The sequence below is a fragment of the Panicum virgatum genome, chromosome 2N (genome assembly GCF_016808335.1).
Source record: "Panicum virgatum strain AP13 chromosome 2N, P.virgatum_v5, whole genome shotgun sequence".
In the NCBI taxonomy this organism is placed as follows: Eukaryota; Viridiplantae; Streptophyta; class Magnoliopsida; order Poales; family Poaceae; genus Panicum; species Panicum virgatum.
This window is the reverse complement of record NC_053146.1, coordinates 32,587,528-32,600,144: the sequence shown is the minus strand read 5'-3', so window position 1 is coordinate 32,600,144 and position 12,617 is coordinate 32,587,528. Positions and strand designations below refer to the sequence as shown.

The window sequence follows — 12,617 nt, the reverse complement described above, 5'->3', positions numbered from 1 at the left end:
CCGACAACACCTGCATCTGGTGGAGCTGAGCCTGAGCGTCGTCCAGGTCAAGCTGAAGGTCGTGAAACTGGTCCTCCAAGAAGTTGATCGTAGTGTCACGATCCATCACCGTGTCTTGAAGCTCGTGGATCTGGCTGTGGAGCTGGGTGATAAGAGCAGCCCTGTTCTCGAGCTCGGCACTAGCCTCCTGAAGCTGCTCGTCCCTCAGGTGGACAGTCAGGTGCAAGGCCTGAGCCTGGTCCACCAACTGAGCGACGGCGTAACTCTGAAAACTGTGAAGTCTATAGAGACTGTCTAAGAACAATGCTGTCGTCCAGAGTGCTCCGACTGGGTCGAGGGTCGCGACTGCGTCCACGTGAGCCATACGGTCTAGCCAAAGCGGGTCGGCCGGGTCGTGTGCAGGGAACAACCCGTACGCGGTCAGAACCACTTCCAAAGGGTGCAAGGAGTAGAACGTGGTCAGCACCCTCATGGAGATGAGCTCCCAAGTGTCCAGCAGATGGTGTCCGACCATCTGAGTCACGATCGGCTCCCACCCGTTGAGCAGATGCTGTGGGATCACCATCGTCACACTGCAGCGGTGAACTCCGTCCTCCACAAAGTCGTGGCCATCATAGATCGGTGGCTGGAGGTAACCGGCTGCACTCAAAAGCTCCCAAAGACGGCGAGGAAGTCCGTCCTAGTGCAAGCAAGCGGAGTGCACGTGCCCCTGCTCATCAACAAGCACCAGCTCGTCCATCTGTCCCAACAAAAGACCGATGGATCAGCTGATGGCAGACAAAGAATAACTGATTCTGGTCAGTGAAAGAAATTGATCAAAACTCTAGATAACAAGCTCAGAAAATTCTCAAAAATTTACAGGGGATCCCTAGGATAATAAGGAACATTTCATCTAGTCATTAATAAGACCAATTCGGACTCCAAGATGGTGATATGCTCAGGTTTTCAGAGTGATGTCAACCAGGAAATCTGTGTGTCCAGAGAGGGTGTAATTTGACCATAACTACCAAACCATTTGACAAAGATAATTAAAATTTTTAAGGTAAGTTTATCATTAAGTTATCTACAACTTTCGTGTTGAACGATCTTTTATTTGAACAACTTTAGTAGGTCGAAAAATTTAGTTTAAACAGACTGCTCAGAGTTGACAGTTTTACCAAGGGTTGATCTAATTTCAAAAACCCCAAGCTAGTTGGCTTAAAAAATTCCCAAATTTTTACAGGAGTTAGTTGACTTAGGTAGCCTCATTTCATAAAACTACCCCAAGTTGATTTGAGCAATTCGTCATAGTTTTAAAATTCGTGGAAACCAATTTCCCTAAATTTGCAAACTATCTAGATGCTCCTTAGGATAGGGTTTTAGCCTTTTTGGTTACGATTTCTTTCAAAGATTTCTTTGCTAATAATTTGGAGGATGAATGCAGAACCTATCCGTCCTCACCAAGGAAAAGAATTGCCAAGTAGTCTTGGTCTTACGCAATTGACTTTGGTGGCATACATATTATGTCTCTTGCAATATAACTAGTCGATATAGCTAGATAGCCTAAGATTCGTTTTCAAGTTAGCGTACCTGCAGAAAATTGACAGTATACAAAACGAACCTTTCGTGCCAGCACTAATGAAAGCGTTCCTATTCATTACCGATCACTATAGAACCGGCATCCATACAATTCCCGCCGTGTGGACAATGTTACGCATACGTCGTCGAAACAACGTTGTTGACACCGGATTTTGATAAATCCGATATAATTTGAATTACAAAGCAATCGGTTGTTTGTGTTGACTTGAAAAGATGACAGCAGTTGCCGATGGAGCTCGAAGCCTGCTAGTTGGGAATTCTCACGTGGCAAGAGGAGCACAAAAGAGTTTGCTTGCAACATATGAAGTTACGTGTGAAGGAAACAACATGAGCTTCATTAGCAAACATGATTGGCATCTTGGCCGGATTATTTTATTTGGATGATTGAAGCACGTCAAATGGAATCTGGGGTCTGCACGTGCATATATCCATTTATTTGTGTTGCAGATGGTGCGTGAATTATTTGGCTTAATCTAGCCGCATAATCACGTGGTTAGCATTCAAGTCAAAAGCTCAGGAAGCTTCCCATACGAGAGATACAAGGAAGGATCAGCTTGCGTGGGGCAAAAGAGATTATAATAAAATAAAGAAAGGTTGCCGCATGGAAGGTAATCCAGGTTAGGCTTCGTTTGGCAACCGTGGTGCACAAACCAAAGGAGAATCCACCCACATGGGGATTGGGTTGATCCCCTCCCACCACCCAATCCACGTCCACCGTGAGGGGTTTAATCCATGGCTTAACTATATCATTTGGGATGACTTGGATTGGTTGGACGGAATCGCTCCCTGGCGGCCCCGTGCTACCCATAGTAATAAACAACTAGAAGTAATCATTCACCAGAAATAAAAATACGTTTCCTTCTCAAGGATTGGCTTCAAGCTATTGCAATCATCAAACACAAAATGCACGTATGTACATCCTCAATCAAACAACAAACAGATAATATAATCGCCGCCGTCCATGTAGAAGTAGCTCTCACCAATATGAGGATCAGTGAAATTATTTGAATGGCTCAAGTGCGAACTGCATATATGGCATGCCTCACAAACACTTAGTTCTGCACAATCTGAAAGGAATAACTTTTGGCAGTACATTGCCCTAGTACAAGACAAGCAGATTGCTCTCAAAATGCCCACAAAGGAGTTACTCATGCATAATTACCAGGTTAAAAAATTAGAAACACGTCCCCTGCAAAAGCTCCTAATATGCATTAGTAGCCCTGAAACAAAAGAAGTCGCCTGCTACCAAAACCTCTAGATTTGCATCAGTAGCCCTAAACCAAAATAAGTCGTCTGCTACCAAAACCTCTTGATATGCATCAGTTAGCCCTGAAACAAAAGAATATGTGAACATGAAAGCCAAAGAATGTTAACTGCATAAGTAAAGCATTGATACATAAATAAAGCATTGACAGCACATCAAGGTATTTATTTTTGTTTTACTAATAAACTGAGAAAGAGCAATCACCTCAAGCCAAAGTAGAACCACCCCTCAATACAGAATTAACATCTCCCTTTCCGCTGCAAAGAGGAACAAACTGGTTACATTAGGAGCAGATGTCATTACAAATCACAAGGACTGAACCAATATATGTTAGTAACCATACCATTTTGTTCCTCAGCCATATTAGGCGTGCAACAGGTTCCGCAGTCATGAAGATCTGCCTGTTTTGTGCATCCTTGAACACATCAAAAGCTTCAGCCTTTTCCTCACTAGAGAGTTCTTCAATACTGTTCATAAGACTTATGCAATTTTTGATAGAGTAATCAGCTTCTTCTGCTACAGTCTTTGCTTTTTCGGCAGCCTCCTCTTCAATTTGCTTTGCTTTCATTTCCATGTAATTCGTCAACATGCCAGTGATATTTTCTTGATTCTGTCTTTTCCCAACCTTGACTCCTCCATTTGTTGCATTAAGTTCTTTTCTTGATCTTGGTACAGCAGGTTCTTTTCCTAAACTTGTTGCAGCAGGTTCTTTTCCAGACCTTGTTGCAGCAGGCCTAGGCCTATTTGATCCCATAGTAGCAACACATCTTGGTTCGGACTGTTGCAAGATCCTCACTTCATCATCACTGTTATCATCATCAAAATTGGCAAATTGTGCAGAATTGTTGTCGTCAAGCTCCAAGTCTTCACTAGCACCGACTTTTGTGCCCCTTGCTGGTTCTAATGTTGTTGGCTCAAGAGATGTGAAGTTCAAGGATCCCTCGGCTACATGTCCTGAGCAAGAAATTATGTCCATTAGTGTGAGCACAAGCAGAGTAGTGCATATTTATACTTATTGAGAAGGTCAAATATTTATCATTGGAAATTTACCATCATACAACTCTCCAAGTGAATCAAACAAGGGAAAAGGCTTGGTCTGGAACTTTTTAGCTTTAGGATAGGACTATTGAAAACAGAAATTGAAGTTATTTTATATCTCAACAAGAAAAATAGCAAATCCAATAGGCAATTTAGAGCTAAATGTAAAATAGAAATTCAAGTTATTTTCGAGCTTTACCAGGATTATGTTATCCCAAATTGGGGGTTCAGCTTCAATAAGGCCCAAAACTTCATTCCAATGTACCCCACTTTGTTTTTTAGCTTCTTTGAGTAGGTTGTAATCCCTCTTCAGTTCCTTCTCTTTCTCTTGAATTTGCAACCTCGAGAAAGAAAATGTGTAAACCTTTCTTGAAACATTTTTACAATTCTATTCCATTCCTCTGAGGACCATCCATTCTGACTTCTGTAACAATCATTGTTGTGGTAGTGTAGAAGTTCAACCAAACCCTTTTCAAGTCCTAGATTCCAATTTGCTCTTTTGCGAACCACTGCAGATAATTAAATTAAATTAAGATGTGCAAATTTAGAGTGGCAAAATTGAAATCTGATTAATGTAAATTGTCTGGACTTATCACATACCTTGCTGTGTTGCTTTAGGTGATGCTCTCTTATGTACACCACCACCTCTTGGTGACAACTTCCTTTGCTTAAATGTAGCTTGCATCATGTTGAACTTTGGCGAACCTCTTGCATACATCACCAAAAAGCAATCTGTGATGAATTATCACAACCGTCATGAGCATAGATAACACAAACATAATAGGTAACGCATTCCTTCCATAAAAGAATAAACTTACATTATAAAAAAAATCAAGACTGGTTGTGACTGTAGTCATTCCACATATTCATTGCAATCATATCCCTAAGATAATTCCCATTATCTATTTGACTAGTAAGTGACATCACATCATTGTTATAGTGATCGTCACCTTCAGGAAGATCAACAAAATCTTCTGGTGGTATGTTATCCGGTTGATGATCCAACCAACCCTCATCCCCATTATACATCCGTATAAGATTGTGAAATATCACTGCTGCTGCTGGTATCTTCACTTGGTTCTTAATTGGGTGATGTGTGCCAATTTTTAAGATAGGGAAGCGCTTCTTCAAAACACCGATTGCTCTCTCTATGTGATTCCGCAGCAATGCATGGCGATGATTGAATAGCTCCTTATAATTGCTTGGCCGATGATGACCATGGCCAAACTCCTTTAAGTGGTAACGGACGCCACGATAGGGTGCAAGGAAAGATGGTGTGTTAGCATATCCACCATCAACAAGATAATATTTGCCCTCAGGAACATGAAATCCTCTAAGTAATGCAGACCTCAGAACCCTAGCATCTGTAGCAGAGCCCTCCCAACCAGATGATATAAAAGTGAAGTTCAGGTCAAAATCACATGCTAGCATCACGTTCTGGCTCAATGTACCCTTGCGGTTCCTATAGGGAGCTTGCTTTTCTTCACCGATGGTAATAGGAATATGAGTACCATCAATGGCTCCTAGGCAGTTCTCGAAGTAGGGAAAGAACCGAGGATCTGTACTAATCTTCCAGTGTGTACCAGTTCCAATAGCAGGCTTCACAAATCTATAGGTGAGAGCTGGGATTATATTGAAAACTGCCTTAATATGGCGATGGATGGTCTCACCACTATGCTTAAATTCATATTGCAGATCCTCATAGCTAGCATTATGAGACAGCATAAATAGGAAGAATCCTAATCTCTCATCCACTCTCACACCCCTTGTGTCACGTAACAGATGCTCTCTTTTGAGAAAGTCCGCAATCTCTCTAAAGACAATTGGCTCCATGCGGAATGCAACACAACAGTTCTTTGGATGTCCCTCTAAGATTTCTTTTAGTTTCTCTTTGCCAGACAGCTTAGATGTATGCCTAGGTCTCTTTTTCCTTCCTCCATTGCTACTTAAAAGGTACACTGCAGGTAATATAAATAGCATAATCTCATCCACATCTTCCACCCTCCTCCTAACTAGATTGTCCACCCTCGAATTCATTTTTCTAAACCTTCAAATATTCTACATGTATGAAGAAACAACACCGTAACTATTAAAACAGAGTCCTATCCTTCAGAAAAGTGACAAAACTATGCTAGCATATGCACCAGGAAGTAATTCAGCTACAGAATCAGTTAATAGAGAAGCTAATTCATAAACAATGATATGCTACGATAAATATCTACAATGGTTTAGTCTGCAAACAAGCAAAACACCTAAGTATATACTACTAGCTCACTGAACTACCAGTGTCGCAAAATATTACTACAGTAAAGGAAAAAAACTTGCAAGGCGAAGTGGTAGGTAGCCACGTACTCAAGTAGATTATGTGTCTAGTGTCCACTACACTAGAGCAATTCTCCATCGGGGGAGAATGGGTATCTAATGAATTGTTAAATACTCTGCTAAGCGTCTAAGTGTATTGGTTCAATATGCTGCAAGCAACCGTTTCATGACTTCAAGTGATTAAGAACAGTAAAGCCTAGCAAATTCAGATATTTCAAAAGCCCAGATTCCTTTCCAAGGGCATCTTAGTACCCTTTGCATGTGCACCAGACAATGTTATGTGAGGAAAGTGATATACTACGACTCAATTCAACGCAGGTAGCCGGTTACTATCCCATAGCATACGAAACACAACATTCTATCATCTAGAAGTGCCTAATTATCAGACTTGACGTATTAATGTCTCTTTGCCAACAATTCCACAAGCTGCTCAAAAAAGAATCTAAGATTACCACACGATCACAGCATGCATCTCGCACCTTTTCCTACTGCGATGGAGAAGTGGTCACCAATCAGGAGCTTGGCGTAGAGGTTGCCTCCAAGATTCAAGATCTGTACATCAGAGAAGAGGAAGTTCAAATCGAAACAGAGAAGAAGTGCAATACGAACTGAGAGAAGAGGGGACGCAAGCAAGGAGGGACAGGCTCACGGGAAACCGTGGGATCGATGAGGGGCTACCGGAGTGGATACGTGAACTCGAGGGAGACGCCGAGGGTGCGGACGACGAGAGCCGCCGGAGTTGCAAGGGGTGTGGAGGAGGCGGCGCTGCGAAGGGCGAAGGGCGAGGCGGCGTAGCGCGTCGCGTGGAAGGCGGCGACGAGGCAGCGCTTGAGGACGCGAAGAAGCGATAGGGTTTCCACACCACGGGTCAGGTGGAGATTTTTGTCTCCCCCGTGGGTCGACGGGTATTGGGCTATAATCCACGCTGACCCGCGTCTTGCCAAATGTAAATTTTGGCCCAACAGGGGAGCTCGCCCCGACGTGGGCTTCAATCCACAGGAGACGGGGTTTGGGCTCCGATCCACCCCAAACCACGTCTATCCAAACGAGGCCTTAATGGAGTTTAGGGTTGATTCCGCATGCATATCGGCCTTTCCACGTGCGAGACGGAAGAAGCTTAATCAAGGAGGATTCTGTAGAAAGGAAATTAGAATCCATGTATTGTAATATTAGTTTGTTTAGATATTTTTTCTTTAGCAAGTTTTGTGTGCCATAACCGGCTAGGCTTTCTAGGCTATAAATATGTACCCTGTTCATTCTATAAAAGGTTTATCACACGATCAACAAACAAACTCTACCTTTTACCTGCAATTTTCTTTTCGGCGACTTCGCCACTTTTCTTTTCTTTTCGGCGAGTTCTTTCGAGTTGATCAAGGACGCATCACATTCGAGCGACTTGATCTGCTGGTAAGTTTTCATTTACCGAGTAAATCTGAGCTTTAGCTTCCGGGCGCATCGCTGTGGCTTCGTTCAGATCTATTAAAAAATTATCGAGTTTATCTAGGCTTTGACTTTCGGGCGTACCACTGTCGTCTCGTCTAGATTTATTCACCAATTATTGATATCGGCTAGATTTGTAGGTTTTCCTACGCTTTTTGGCCATTATCACACCTAAAAACATATTAGATCGGCTTTAGATTTAGATTTTGCAGTAACACTTTTATTATCTCAAGAGCCAGTTTAGATATGTTTTTAGTTTACATCATCTGAGTTACACATTCGTAGCTTAGATTCTGTTACACACCCATAATCGGCTACTCAAAGCCGGTTTTGGCGTCTAGTGCATCGGCTGAACCTGCCGACACACTCATTTATTACACGCTTGCATTTAAATATTCTTTTGTCGTGTATTGTATTGGCAAAGCTTGCCGATACGCCTATTTGAGGGATAATCGGAACTCCAGCCGATACACCCTTGAATTTAACGTTTACTCTATTTCCTTGTCAATCAACAGGTCAGATTGACTGGCACGCTTGGTTCACTTTCCGTGCTTGGCGAACACTTGCCCTCGGATTCCAGTGTGTTGATTTTTGCGTCAACACATCTTTTGACATGCTCGGTGGGACCCGATTGTTGAATTATTATCATGAATTCTCTAATGGATACAACTAAGTTCCAGGAAGTGATTGATCAAGCTGTGCATCAAGCTATGATTAATTTATCTGATGGCTTGTCAAACACAATACACAGTGTGGTTAGAAATACAATTGCAAGCAATTTATCCTATCAGTATAATCATCATGCATCACAGCCGATAGTTTTTCAACATCAAACATCGGCTCAGATAGGCGGTTATCAATATTATGCATCGGCTTCGCAGCCGATGGCTTATCAGTCATCATACCAACCGCAATCGAGGAATTATCAAACACATCATACTCCTCAGGCCTCTTGGCCGATGAGTTCTTGTGGGTACCACCCACATCAACTGGGTAGTCATCAGCTACAAGTATCAGCTTTACAACCGATGGCATATCAGCCACAAGCTATGCATCAACAGTTGATGGTTCAAGAGGCACGACCGATAGTTCAGCAGTCTTGGCCCGGGGGGCTGTAGTTTTCTCAGCTATCGGCCCAGCTGCAGCGACCAAGGAATTGGGAGTCGCAAGGATTGATTCAACAACAAGCCGCACTAACCAATCAGTCTGTTGTATTAGAACCGCAAGGATTTGCACAGCCGGTCATATCGGCTCAAGTTGAAGACGTTCAGTTGCAGTTTATACCTCAAGAATCACAACTGGCGATCCCTCCTCGACAGTCAATCGCTCAACTTCAGCAGCCAATGAATATACTACAGCTAATTGATCATCAATGTGTTGTAGCACAACCACAATTGGCAACGGATCAGCAGGTCCAATTGGCTATTTGGCGAGAAGATGTTGAATTGGAAGAAATTCCAGCCGATGATAATGACAAGGTTAAGATCAACCCAATCTTATGCCCAGGCATTGGAAAGGAATCTGAGAAGTATGGATTCGAGATCAGTAGAGCTGACAAGACACAATCGGCTATCAAGATGGAGATTAGCGTGCAACCTGTTCCAGGAAACGTAGTTGAAGTCAACGGCCAGAAAGAGACACCTCTAGTGTTGACATATGAAGAGGCTAAGGAATCAGTGGCTGTTGAGAGGTGTTGACATATGAAGAGGCTAAGGAATCAGTGGCTGTTGATCGGAAGATTGCAAAGGTAAGGCAGAAGATGATTTCTCAGAATATTTACTCGCTACCCGGACGTATTATCCAGGAATATTGGCTGCTTGGAATTTGTCTTCCGTGGAAGCCAGGTGATCAAGAGCAAAAAATTATTGCTCAAAATTATTGGCTACTTGGAGATTATTTTCACTGGGATCCACGTGGACAGAGTTGCAACTGCATTAAATACCGCAACCGATGAAGATTGATCGGCTAGGAAGTGCATATGGGATTGCCGATCTAGAGATTAGATATAATATTAAATGCATATGGATCCAATGGCAATAAAAGAGTAAAAGATTGTTGCATCGGCAGACAGGGGAAAATGTGCCGACAGCTATATAGGATAGTTGATACATCTATCGACTCCATTGTGGGATACGATCATATCACAATATTGATGTTGAAAGCTGAGGAGACATATCTCTTGGCTACACATTATTCTGATGGATTAAAAGGCAGCTGTGTGTATCAAGTTCATCGGTCAAAAGAATATTTATCGGCTTATTGGAGTTAATTCAATTCAATATAATATATTCCAGCAAAGTCAGCTGATATAGTGATTTCAGAAAAGGCTGATATCCTAATGAAGCGTGCGGAAGATGTGGTGCTAATTAATGGCTGATCTCGTAATTCAACGTCATGAGCACATTTACTAATATGGGTTGTTACGCTACCTGGGCATCCAGGTGACTTCATCGGCTATTGTTAATATGATGGGTCAGCCGATGGATGTGACAAGGTTTGGAATTGATTTATCGGCCTCCTTCTTCCAGCCGCCGATAGTGTCATTTGTTATATTGATAGCAGCAGCTTGTTTGAAGCAGGAAACATTGAAGCCAATAATAATTGAAGATGGTGATGCAGTAACCCACTTGGTTGTTCGTAGAGCCGATGGTCATCTCCTAATGGGACCGATGGCTTATGTTGATGATTATTTCTGGTGATTACATCGGTATCAAAAATTTGGTTTACAATTAATGGACAGAGTGGCCCATGGAGATTATAGACAGCAGATGGAAGTAATATGATGGCTATTATCAAGAGAAGTTTGGCCGATGTAATCATTTTGTTCAGCATGTTATTTTCATCGGCTAAAAGATGTCACATCAGGATTGAGTAAATCTTGAATTTTTAATCGGCTACTATGTGGGAATATTAAAGGAAGGAGCCAATACTAGTTCCAATTCTATCGGTTAAAGAAAGTTCTTTCATCGGCTATTATTACCAAGAGCCATTGTAACAGCCGATGGATTAGCAAAGAGGGGTGACCGATGAAGGCAATAAAGGATAGCTGATGAAGTTAAAGGTGCTCAGTTATTCAGCTTGCCGATGTTCTATAACTCGTGGCGTATCTCAGACATTCTACAAATATAGCCAAGAATGATTAAAATATTACAAAAGCATTGGCCGATGATAAAATAGAAGAAACGCTGATGGAGATAAAAAAAAAAGGGGGTTGGTGGAGTTATAACTACAAACTTCAGGGGAAGCCGATGGTACAGAACTGAGGTAAACTACAGCCGGCTGTGTGTTACTTAGACGGATTTGGTGCCAGGCTAATTATGAAGGAATTGTACACAGATTCATTTGTCTAATCAAATCGGCTACATATACTTCAGTTGTTATCTATAGCCGATGGTTGTCCAAGGTTGAATATAATTGGCTGCCAAAGGAGTTTCAACGTATGGGATTTTGAAAGTCAATATATTATTCGAGATAGATCATTAAAACATTTGATGCAGGAGTCGATGTCAACCGGCTCATCGGCAACGGAGACTATTGTGAATACGATAGCCGATGACACTATAATGCAAGCCGACAGGTTAAATATTGGACCTGATCTATTTGGAACAGCAAGAGGTGGGTGGACAACGACTTGTCGATTGATTGATCGACTGGCAGAATTAACTAGAGGAAGAAACAATAAATCGGCTTATTGTTATTTACTGAGTTATTCTTAAGCTAAGCCGATTAATTAAAAGAAGAGAGGCATGTGGGTTGCCGACCTGATCACCTGAAGATGTCGATATGCCTATCAATTTCCGAAGGGGCAAGATCTGTCTGCTGGAAGGTAATATTTTGACCATCAAACGTGATAGCCGATAGCCTGTACAATATGGAAAAGCATCGGCTAATGAAGCTTTAAGGAGAGCCGATACATTCTTAATCGGCTAGTGATTTCTCGAGACTATCTTGACACATCTGATGCTACTGATTGCATACAAATTCGAGGGTCACAATTGGTTGCCTAAAAGGAAAAGGCCCATGCATCAGTCTTTGAAGGGAAGGCACATACAAGTAATGTGTCAACTAGTATTTATTCTTGGAAGTTTTGAGGCAATAAAGACACGTTGGCCGATCCTTTGCTCAGTTTGAAGAAGCATCGGCCAAAAAGATATTGAGCCGAAGGTTTGCTGCAAGACTGCATCATCCTAACCATATGTGCTGCGCCTTCGTTGCTCTCTCCAGCTTCGCGCCCGGCGACATCACCATATTCACCGACGATGAAGATGGCGAATGCAGCTCTTCGCAATCATCTACTGTAGTTCCCATGGCGCCAAGGATCGAGCACGTGTGGTCAAGCCTTACGTCGTCGTCACCGATCACCTCCTCTCGTGCTCTGCGGCATCGACGCCAATGTCAAGCTTAGCCACCATGACCAACGCGATGAACCCAGACAGTGGTCTTGTGCCGAGTTCCGGGTGCCGGGTGCTGGGCGGACAAAATATCCGCAACTATCGAAGACGCAAGAAGACAACGATGTCACGCTGATCAGCCGAAGGAAAAGCGATGTGCTCCTTGCACAGGCGGAAAAGCCAAACTGGTGCCCTCCAACATGCAAGCAAAAAGACAGCTATATGGAATTATCGTCACTGCAAAGAGCTGCCAGTTGATGATCGGCAGAGGGTCGGCGACAGAAGCTGTCTTGTTTGGGGGAGCCGATCGTGAAGAATTCGGCTGGCAGGCAACTGTTCCTTTGGGCCTACATGTTGACTGTGACTGATGACCACTTCAAGGCTTATGATTCGGCAGGGGTAATTCGAATCCTAGTTGCTAATTGCCGAGCAAATACATTGGCTCTTCAACAAGAAAAGAAGATTCTTAGCTATCGGTTCAATCAAGGGGGCAATAGGATGAGTATATATGGCCAGCTGAAATCCACAGCTATCGGTTCTTAGCTCATGGATTATTGATGAAGATTCTATGGGCCATCGATCAA

At 42.7% G+C, this 12,617-nt stretch overlaps 2 protein-coding genes across 2 annotated transcripts; both read right to left on the bottom strand.

Annotated features, from left to right (window-relative positions):
- Positions 1-2,540: 2,540 nt before the first annotated feature.
- LOC120662534 lies at positions 2,541-4,598 on the bottom strand. The gene is made up of 7 exons (XM_039941665.1): positions 4,481-4,598; positions 4,343-4,389; positions 4,080-4,244; positions 3,893-3,965; positions 3,186-3,796; positions 3,047-3,099; positions 2,541-2,907 (listed from the first exon to the last, which is right to left on the bottom strand). Exons 1-6 carry the CDS (start codon positions 4,596-4,598, stop codon positions 3,082-3,084), a joined length of 1,032 nt encoding a protein of 343 aa, XP_039797599.1. The 3' UTR covers positions 2,541-2,907; positions 3,047-3,081.
- On the bottom strand, positions 4,269-5,917 carry LOC120662533 (protein ALP1-like). Its single transcript, XM_039941664.1, has 3 exons — positions 4,699-5,917; positions 4,481-4,612; positions 4,269-4,389 (listed from the first exon to the last, which is right to left on the bottom strand). The coding sequence occupies exon 1, from the start codon at positions 5,915-5,917 to the stop codon at positions 4,712-4,714; it is 1,206 nt and encodes a 401-aa protein (XP_039797598.1). The 3' UTR covers positions 4,269-4,389; positions 4,481-4,612; positions 4,699-4,711.
- Positions 5,918-12,617: the final 6,700 nt, after the last annotated feature.

Bases quoted from the DNA above. Each gene is read 5' to 3' on its own strand.
- LOC120662534 (XM_039941665.1), bottom strand. From the start codon at position 4,598: ATGTATGCAAGAGGTTCGCCAAAGTTCAACATGATGCAAGCTACATTT. The intron at 4,245-4,342 runs GTTGAACTTCTA...GTTTCAAGAAAG, and splicing joins TAGGACTTGAAAAGGGTTTG to GTTTACACATTTTCTTTCTC. The intron at 3,797-3,892 runs GTAAATTTCCAA...TTTCTTGCTCAG, and splicing joins ACTTGGAGAGTTGTATGATG to GACATGTAGCCGAGGGATCC.
- LOC120662533 (XM_039941664.1), bottom strand. From the start codon at position 5,917: ATGAATTCGAGGGTGGACAATCTAGTTAGGAGGAGGGTGGAAGATGTG.